The sequence below is a fragment of the Sander vitreus genome, chromosome 16 (assembly GCF_031162955.1).
Source record: "Sander vitreus isolate 19-12246 chromosome 16, sanVit1, whole genome shotgun sequence".
NCBI classification, from domain to species: Eukaryota; Metazoa; Chordata; class Actinopteri; order Perciformes; family Percidae; genus Sander; species Sander vitreus.
The window spans coordinates 15,097,451-15,108,294 of record NC_135870.1 but is presented as its reverse complement, the minus strand read 5'-3'; the positions used below and the strand labels follow the sequence as shown (position 1 = coordinate 15,108,294).

Sequence of the window (10,844 nt, the reverse complement as noted above, 5' to 3'; positions counted from 1 at the left end):
AGGTAGAAAGGAGTAACGTTTTCTATGATATGACATATATGGGAATAGAGCATTCAGAGCCTGTGAAACAAGTGATGGTAAAAGTAATTATTTTGATTCTATTTTAATTCAAACACATACGTCCAGGCACTCAAATAATTTTGCTAGTGCGCCAAATTTGAGTAATTATTTAGTGAAACAACCACTTCCAACAGTGACTATTTCAATCAAGCATCTGTACTGAGAGGCACAAAAGGCACAGGTGCATTTCGTTTTACTGCCTCTGGCACTTTTTGCACACTTTGGCCCACTGTACCTCACACCCATTAAAACACCTAACCCTTCTCTAACTCATATCATCTTCCACTTTTACCCAAGATTTTGCTGTCAAAAACCTTGGTGGCTGTGATGTCTTTATTTAAGCTCTCTATCATGTATTATGTTAGGGAAATAGGGTTATTATATCCCTCGGCAGAGCATTGTGACGTCATATCTTAAGTCCAGACTGATGACTCTTTCATAATGTATTGTGAGGAAAACAGAGATGGAACTTTGGGATTTTTTTGAGTTTGAAACCGTCAAAGCAATACTAGGAAATGGCTCTTACTAACCTTTCTTAGTTTTGCTAAGTTGTCTGGAACAGACACTGAAATTGACACAAAACACCGAACTGGGAATGCCAGTGACGTCATGGTTATTTCCCAAGTATTGGGGGTAATAGTAAATCAAAGACAGATAGACAGGCTGTGGTCATTTTAAAGATGCTGTCCAATAACTATGTAACTCCCTCTGCTCTTGGCTTTCACTTCAGTAGCCAGTTGGTGGAGCGGAGGGGTAGACCCATGTTCAGGATTAGGCAGTGTTCATAGAGCGTGTGTTCGCACTGAGCGGCAGCAGCAACAGTTTCCCTTCAATACAAACTTTCCTCCGCAGAAAGTTTAATGGCTAAATATAAGCCATGGCTGGTGTGCTGCTTCATTTTGGCTGGTTTAATTTGCGCGGTTGCTCTCGTCTGCCTGTGCATCGTCTCACTGGTGGGCAGAGAGTGCCCCAGCGGCAGCTTCATGCATGCGGCTGTGTCTGCAGACTCGCTACGTTGCTCCGAGATTGGCAAGTAAGTCACTTTCCTGAAACGTTTTGTTCAATTGGAAGAAATCACTGCTAAATTTTGCCTGAGTTTGTCTTAATTCACCCACTGTATCAAATTAAATGTTGTCGTTTTGTTTTTTAGAACTTAATTAAGTTGTTTGTTCTTAGATGTGCAGTATTGCATCACGTTTCTTTATTCACACAAATGACTTGAGCTATTTAGAACTCTGTATCCTATCAGGCTGCAGCTCCCTGCTCCTGTGGGTGAGATAAAAAGCTGAACTGAACAATCAGATAAGCAGTTTAAGAGATTTGATATGCTCTGTTTGAACAATAGAGATACTGCATGTGAAGACAGGCCCTGAGTCTCCTCACCTCTTGTTGATTTATTTCTCAACTATACTGTTGGATGTGACTGTTAGAGAAAACCAGATTTGCAAACTCAAAACTGATCTTAATCTTTCTAATATAAAGGTAATAGACTTCCTTCTTTAAAGTACTATTTGATGCAGTCATTTGTTCTGTGGTGAGCCACAATGTGGACTCATCAATCTGTCATCATACTCCAAATATAGACTAAAGAGGTTATTGTTTTTTTTAATCATTGGAATGTGCATGAAGCTCTTCCTGCTTTTGTATTCAGTCACAGAGGTTTTTTTTTTCTTCCCTGATACTCATTTCCCAGTATACAGCAGAAACAATGAATATGAGCTCCATGAGCAATGCACTGAGGCAACATGTTTATCTAATGAGAGAAACCTTTAAGGACACCATTTGACCTTTTTTTTTTTAAATCTTGAACCATACCATTTGCATAACATGTTCTTCAAAGTTTTAGATAAGGTATTATACAATAAGGTAGGATACGATAAGATCAAAATGTATTTATTCCGAGGGGAATTGCAGCAGTTGCAGTACAAAGTAGGAAAGATTCTCTTATCGTTTAACTTTTTTCCGAACTCACTTTTCACCCTAACCTGTATATACCATCTCAGGTATGGGGGGGAAAAAAAGAAGAAAAAAAACACCCAGTAAATACAAATGAAATCCCCAGATTAGTGCTGCTAAGCCTTTATACACAAAGTATACAACCTACATTTAGTTTTGTCTGTCTGTAAACAATATCCCATTAAAATAAAATCGTCAGTATATGACATCTTTTGTGTAAAGACATAGACCAGTATCAACCAGTTGTTGTTCTGTGTACACTGTTCACATGAGACTCCTTTAATTTGATTCTTCTGATTAGATTTAGTCTTATCACCCACCTCCTAAGACTTTTTCCTCTGTTAAACCCAAACTACATGGCTCTGAGTCGGCCTGACCATAACACAACATTCCCGACACTGCCTTCACTTGTTACTCAGTGAACACATCTGGCCCCAAGCCAACCGCTCCGTGAAAAGACTCATTCAGAGCTTTTGGAGACGTTCAGACTTAAGCTTTCATGCTCTTTTGTGTATTATAATTAAGTTGGATGAGCCCTATTAAAATAAATTAGTTGTAATTTTTAAGGAATAAAACCGTTTAGAGTCAAGTTAAAAAGTTTAAACTTGCCTCTTGGCAGCACTCCGATACTTTGTTCACCACCCTGAAACACTGAATCCCCCTGTCTACAGGGATGTGTGCAACTTGTGTCTGTGGGTGGGCAAATATGTAGTGAGTAGTTAGAGAGTTAGTGACTGACTGTATGTTTACATATTTCCCATAAACCCAGTGAAAATGAGTGGGAAAATGTTTTCTAGGAGCATGCTACAGCAGGGAGGGTCAGCAGTAGATGGCGCCATTGCAGCTCTTCTGTGTACATCCGTGGTCAATCCTCAGAGCATGGGGATTGGAGGAGGATCTATATTCACCATAAGAAATAAAAAAGGTGGGCCTTCTCATTCATTTGTGTGACATCAAATGATAATGATTGATCACCGATCATTCTAATTGCTGATCTCTTCTCAGGCAATGTTAAAGTCTACAACTTCAGAGAGACCGTCCCACAGTCTTTTAAAACGAACCTGCTAAATGACTGCCCCACCACATTCGGACTGATCACAGGTAAGAAGAATTGTCCATCGGTGTTAAGTAAACATTTCCTACCCATGCCTGATGTTGTTTTCTAGGATTAAAGGTGCAATATGTAATGCTGACAGCTAGCGTTTAAAATGTTTACTGCAATCCAAATTCAAAATACTGGAGAGAGTTGTCTCACCCGGCCCCTCTTCCCCAGTGTTGAAGTTCACGGGGGTTGCCAGGTTGCCAACGCTAAACCCAACGTCCCACAATGTCACTGATAGCTAGATGCTAGTCTCGTCTTGCCAGACATTACTCCACAGCGCAGCGGAGTTGCTAAATCCTGCTATGTTTGCAGTTATAAAAGCCTGTGCTCTCGCGGAGCCAGTAAACAAACAGTAGAAAGACCGCAACCTTGCAGTCATCTGTACCCAGGTCACAGTCATAGTTTGTCGGCTACGGCTGCTGAACAGAAGCGGGGGAAGAATTTCGGCACGGGGGAGATTTTCGATACAGCTTGTCTATACACTGTATTACACATTATGGTTGCATGCCACTTTGTAACAAAGTGGGAATCATACTGTCCAACATATCATAACCTTGAAGGTGGCGATGGTAATGTTAGCCACAATGTTCCATAACATACCATAACGTTACATACATTGCAGAGCGACCTGTAGAGAACATAAGCTATGCCCCAATCCAACAATTCAGGCTTTTGCCAAAGTTAAATTGCATGTTTTCATTATGAGGAAGTCAAACTTGCGGTGTCTGTCATATGTTTTTTTTTGTTTGTTTCAAATTTCTTTATTAGGATAAACCCCTTGAGATGTATCATCTCGTTTTCAAGGGGGTCCTAACATATAACACAGTAATTACATAACAACAGAGAAGTATAAAATCTCAACAAAAAAACTAACAAAAAACAAAAACAAGACAAAAAACTAAACAACAACCACACCACCTGCATATATTCATCAATACATTACAACCACCAAAAGGCCAATATGTCCAATAAAAAGTAAATAAGTAAACAAGTAAACAGTAGAGTATGAGTGAATTTCTAACTACAGTCAAATATAAACATTAAGTATGGACAGTAGATATAAGGATTGCATGCATTTACATATTGGACCTTTAAACATTTTTGCTGTATTGTTTCACTTTCTTTTTCAGTCCACCTGAAATTTTGATCATTGGTTTCCATCATCCATTTAATCAGCTGCACTGTTTCCCACCTGTACATTGCAGGCAGCCAGTGGATTGGCGTTCCTGGAGAGCTACGGGGCTATGAGGCAGTTCACAAACAGTATGGGAAGCTGCCTTGGGCAAAGCTGTTTGAGCCAACAATTAAAATGGCCAGTGAGGGCATCTCTCTGCCGGCATTTCTGGGAAAGGTTCTGAACATCCCCATTGTGAAAAATCACGTGGAAAAGTCATCCATCTGGTACGGCATCTCTCTAATGGCTTATTGTGACTGAGAGCTTTTAAAGGTCTTCAAAAATGTTACTTTAAAAATATCTACTTTGTAGCGACACTGATAATAAATATTTGAGGGCACTGCTTAACTAGCACTGGAGCCTTTTCTCATCTGTGTGTCACTGCAGAATTCCTGAAGCAAAGTGCTCTCCTATAAATCCCTGGGTTAAAAATCATTTCACGCTCATGTTATGTAACCCCTGGGTTAACAATTGACTTCACCCAGTTGACATGCTCATTTAGACACTTTTTGGATTCGTGAAAATGAGTGTTAAATTCTAATAGCAGAAAGGTGCACACTTCTTTTCCTGCCATAACATTCCAAGAGCAGGGTTTACTGATCCAAAGATAAAAGCAGCTGCTCACCTTCTTTCAGAAATGTTTGTGTGAAATGTTGCTTTTCCCAAATGCAAGATTTGAAAAGGGGTTAGCTCAAAGTTAAGTGTGGTGTGAAAAGCCTGAAAGAGTGTTTGCTTCTTGTCTGCCTCTGTAAAAGTGTGTGCACAGATGCAGAAACAAATTCCTGCAGAACATTTGAGAATAGTCATTGCGTGATTATGCACAACATATGTATGTTATATATTATGATTTGCATGAAATAAATGTCACTCTTAGTTAGCATTCAGCCCAGAGAGTTCACAAATCACCTAAATCATAATGTGCAGCATGAGTATCTCTTAGTGTATTCTGTTTATACGTCCTGTGTTATAATATGTTCTCATGTGTTCTTTTGCATGGATACTCTTTTCCAGTGAAGTTTTCTGCAACAAAAACAAATCCGTTCTGAGGACAGGAGACATCCTGAAGTTTCCTAAACTTGCAGAAACCATGAAAACAATTGCAGAGCAAGGGGCAGATGCCTTCTACACTGGCAAGATAGGACATGACTTAATCCAAGACATAGAAGCTGCAGGTTGGTGCAATTTCAGCATAAATTGTACATGCTGGGGGTGTATACTTTAATAGAATGAAAAAGATCATACTGGCATGTGATGTAAAAAAAAAAAAAAGCTGTTTAAATATCCTTCATGTTTCTCTTAGGTGGGACTTTGAAAACGGAGGATCTGAAGTCCTTTAAGGTGCGGGTGGAGGATGCATGGACCGTTCCTGTGGGAAATACTCAGATGCACATCCCTCCACCACCTGCCGGGGGGGCCCTGCTCGCCTTCATTCTCAGGCTGATGAAAGGTGTCACGTACTGTGTGATTAATCTCCTGTGGTCCCTTAAATGGACCTACTGTACTGTATCAGTTGAATTCAATTCTAGCATCTTTGCCCAAATTATGAAACGATTGTAGAGCATGATAGTTAATAAGTTAGTTGTTGTTCTCCTTTTTGCACAGGGTTCCCCTTGACTCCAAACTCCTTGGATGGTGGCCAGAGGATTCAGATGTACCATCATTATATAGAGGCAGCTAAATTTGCAAACGGACAAAGGAGGAGCATTAGTGATCCTGTCTTTAATAAGAAAAAGGTTGGGATCTTAGAGAATTGTTTTGATTAGTCTTAGCACAAAATATATTAAAATGAAAATAATTTCAAAAGGCCAAAAAATATGTCACTTTATCAGTATAACAGTTCTTAAAGCTACACTAATCATATTGCCAATTTAAAAAAATGATGAGATTAGAATTATCACCCGATTCTGCAGTTTCCCTCAGCTCTATGCAGCGTTTTAGCATGTTGCAGCTCATTGTTTTGGTTTGACATCTTGCAAATTCCCTATTTTATTACTATTCTCATCAAACAATCTCTGAGAACCCCACTGCACACCACATGCCTAACACCAAATGGTAGAAAGACAAATTTATCAAATAACTCATGAACAAAGTGGAACATTAAGCTGCTAGAAAGCAAGATATTTCCCTCAGGTGTTGATGGAGAGCAAGACAGAGCTGAAAGGAGAGTGAATATTGGACTTACATTTGCCAGGTAGACAGAAAGACAAGTCTAAATAAGTGTTATTCCATTTCTACTGAGTGTGTAATAATTTTATTTTAGTTTAGTTTACTTTATTACATTTATTTGTCAGGGACCATGTACAGAAACATTTACCTTATACAAAGAGAAAAGATTTATTGTACTAGATTTAGCCACTAGCTAATTTTCATACGCAGTCCCTGGGCAGGTAAAAAACAAACAGTAATGCAATTATAAAGTCAGGATATACTGTATACAGTATATATCACGAAAAAGTCAATGAATGCATTTTTAATTAACAAAGTGACTTTCAAATGACGCGCCCCCCTCTCTCCCCATGCTTGCTGTTTTTATCCAAACTGTAAGCTCTCCAATTAAGGCAAAGATGGCAACAACAATCTTAAAAAAATTAAGAAACAAAACAAACTCCAGAAGAGAAAGGAAGAGAAAGAATCTGAGATACAGTTTATGAATAGTTACATCTCACCCCAGCAGTAAACAGGATGTTATTATATCCTTTTCCTGTCTCATAATAATATTCTTCTTTCAGAGTGCAGATCATTTAATTGATCCCTCCTTCATTAATCGCATCAGGGACATGATCTTTTCAAACCGTACCCATGACAACTCCTATTACTACAATGCCAAGCCCTCACGTGATCACGTTGGGACGACACATGTGTCTGTCCTGGATGAAGATGGACTGGCTGTTGCTGCCACAAGCACCATAAACCACTTGTGAGCAGGAAGCCTCTTTTACTTTATATTATATCAAATCTACTATAATATAATAACTATCCGCTCAGTCTACTGTTTTTGATTTTGTAGATTTGGAGGAGGCATTTACTCCAAACAAACAGGCATCATCCTCAACAATGAGCTGTCTGACTTTTGTGGGAGAGCAGACGTAGTGAGGGCAGGTAAAGTCACAGACATTAACACAGACTTTCAACCTCAGACAATTGAATGAAAGACATTACTTAATGTAGTCATTTAGTCTTGTTTCAGTCTGATATGGAGTGTATTTGTTGTCACAGGTGAACAGCCTCCTTCCTCAATGACTCCAGTAATACTAGATTCAAAGTCTGGAGGACTCCTTGTGATTGGTGGATCGGGAGGAAGCATTATTACTTCGGCAGTGGCCTTGGTAACAACAACAACAACAACAACACAACTGGACTGAACTCTGTTTGCATGCTTTTTTGTCTGCTTCATCTTTTGTTTGCTTACATGATTCTCTTTGATTCTTGCAGTCTATAATGAATCGCTTGTGGCTGGGGATGAATCTGAAAGATGCCATTGCGGAGCCCATAGTGTTTGTTAATTCCAATAACAATGTGAATTTTGAGACTGGTTTTAACAAGGTGAGATACTTGTGTTCTCATCCTCATTGTCCATTACTGTAATGACATTCAAATTCACTAGACCGATCGTCTATCTGATGAATAACTAACATTAACATAATTTATGTTTGAAACCTGAAGTGAGAAGGATAAGTGGTATTCATCTGTGTGTGTGTGTGTGTGTGTGTGTGTGTGTGTGTGTGTGTGTGTGTGTGTGTGTGTGTGTGTGTGTGTGTGTGTGTGTGTGTGTGTGTGTGTGTGTGTGTGTGTGTGTGTGTGTGTGTGTGTTTTTTGCCCTCAGTCTGTGATAGATGGCCTCAGAGCTCTTGGACACAAATCTGGGAACTGGACGTACTTCATGAATGTAGTCAATGCTGTGGAAAAGGAGAATGGATGCATTGTGGCCGTATCGGACAGCAGGAAGATGGGGGTGTCAGCTGGATACTAACCACACAGACCATGAGGGTGCACCAACTTCCCACTCAAATCTTCCCTAAAGACTGACTGAACCTGTAGCCTTAAGAACAATGAATGTGCCAACAACTAATTGTGAGCAATTTGGTGCTCAGGCTCTTTCCTGATGTTAGCAGATCAAGAAACTACAAAACTTATAGGATAATTCCAGTTTACTATAACTCTTATCTTATTTCCGTATGTAGGTATCTGTTAGACAACATTGTACTCACCATACAAATTGCGGAGTTCTTGGAAATTGGCAAAATGGCTCAAAAGAAGTCAGATGGGGCAAGAAACATAAGCGATCAGATTATCATATTACCTAAACCACTTTATTTGGAGGTAAACTGAAAGTAGAAGTTTTCATCTAAATGTAGGAAATTAATGCAATGTGATATTTTGACCCTTTTTAAAGTCCGGCGTATTTCCCTGCTGAGTGCAACAGAAATATCTGTAATAATCCCTCGCAGAAGAAAACATGCAAGCACAACTATAGCAAGTACACTAGGGTCATAGTTGTACCAAGAAGTTGGTCTCTTAACTTTTAGAGGCTGACTTTTAACTGCATCTCGTCTTCATCACCAAATTACAATTAAAATCTCTGGAAAAGCTAATAAGTGGACCATGAAGAAAATATGGGTATTATGTAACATTCGCAACCATAGTTGGCCAAGTACATTTGAGTAACCATGGGGACTGTTTAAAAACTATTTTATTGTCTGACTTCTCAGGTTTCTTGTCCCGTCAGTCTTCTTTTTGGCGATGTTGCCATGTTCCCAGATCTCAGCAATTAACTTGGTGATTCTGACCAACAGAAATGATGGAAAATAACTACGAAAATTAGGCCCAAGTTGTAATAAACCAGATTTATCCTTTGAGCTGATCAGACAGTTCGATATATATGCATTTTTAATCCAGCCAGCCACACACACACACACACACACACACACACACACACACACACACACACACACACACACACACACACACACAGATGTCATACCACTTGTTGTAGACTAACGCACAGTGAGCACACCATGATGCTGCTACTCTTACAGTACTGCTGAGATCTGCCTAATGTGCTGTAGGATTACACACTCCTGACCAAAGTGGATATTCGCAGCAGCAAGCCATAAAGGCAAATCTACTGGAGTCCAACAAAACAAAACCAAGCCCTGTGCCATACTAAGTTTATTAATATCAATGAATGTTTCTGTGTAGAACTGTTAATTGTAGATAAGCCATGTAACACTTTTAAAGTGACATCCTGACTGACATATGAGTTTAAGTTGAGTCAGCTGCCCAAACAGGGAACTTTTACTGTGACTTTAAAGATTTTACTGTATGTGAAACAACTGTATTCATGTCCCTGAGCATATTGTGAACAAATTAACAAAATTAAAAGTGGATTTTCATACCACCAGCATGTCATTTTGTAAAATAGTTACACATTTTTACAACTATTAACTGTGAATATCTGTGTTGTCACAATAAAACATCCAAAGTCCAAAACAAACAAAGACGAGTTATCACTGATTCTCTGATCTTCACCAGATGTACTTTTCAACCACAAACCCTAAAGATTGAACTCATACTTTATTCAACACAAAAACATTCAATACACTTCTCACTGTAAACTACAGCTGTTTAAACATTTCTCCTTTGTTGTTAGTATGATCAGCAATACTCTGCTTCATGTTTTCCTATTTGCCTTGTCTCAGAGCAGCACTTTTGTTCTGAGACAAAGGAAGCAGTAATGAGACATTTCAGTAGAGAGACCTATAAATTAGTAATGATTTCTTAAGTGGATTCTGCTCCGTTTTCCTTCGAGGCACTAGATGTGAGTTATGAGAACATATAAATTGTGTCTGTGTGAAGCACCGCTATCTTTGTTGTATGCCAAATTAGTTAATCTGGATAACTTGTGACTTAATTGCTTCATGATATGACCTTTGTATAAATAACAGCCATTTAAAGCATAATTTTACACTATGCAGAAAATGTCTTTCACTCAAAGGAGAAGCAGTTAAACAATCCGGTGATGACTGAATGTCACTGTTTGCACACTTTTAGTCACATAGTCCCTTGGTGAAGCAAATTATCTCAACAGTTAGTTATTTGATGTTATTATAAATTAGATGCATTCTGTCTGTTCGTCATTATTTTCAAATGCCATGCAAGGTAGTGGGAAGAATTAAAACAGACATTGAGACAGAGATTTTTTAATGCCTAAAGGGTAAGAAAATTGTCTGAGTTGCGTAACTCTCAAGTTCCTTATAACTGTGTGCGAGTAAGATTGTACTTAATTGGGCCTTAAAGGATAATTGTAGTGTGACTCAATTCTGCATTCGTCATCTCCTTAAAAATAATTGTAACCACACAAGGCAACACAACTGAAGATATTTAGATTGCAACCCACTAGACTACAGAGCTAAGATGCATAGTATGTTATATTAATGTACCCGATTAAAATCTGGCTGGGAACATTTGTTGCATGTCATCTTCCTTTCTCCCCACATTTCCTGTCACTCTCTGCTAGCTACTATCAATAACAGCAAAATGACCAAATGTTAT

At 38.8% G+C, this 10,844-nt stretch overlaps 1 protein-coding gene across 1 annotated transcript; it reads left to right on the top strand.

Moving 5' to 3' along the window:
- Window positions 1-777: 777 nt before the first annotated feature.
- On the top strand, window positions 778-9,267 carry ggt5b (gamma-glutamyltransferase 5b). Its single transcript, XM_078271605.1, has 12 exons — window positions 778-1,093; window positions 2,814-2,941; window positions 3,022-3,117; window positions 4,324-4,519; window positions 5,304-5,464; window positions 5,593-5,739; window positions 5,895-6,025; window positions 7,022-7,209; window positions 7,300-7,391; window positions 7,509-7,618; window positions 7,725-7,835; window positions 8,116-9,267. Exons 1-12 carry the CDS (start codon window positions 921-923, stop codon window positions 8,260-8,262), a joined length of 1,680 nt encoding a protein of 559 aa, XP_078127731.1. The 5' UTR covers window positions 778-920; the 3' UTR covers window positions 8,263-9,267.
- Window positions 9,268-10,844: the final 1,577 nt, after the last annotated feature.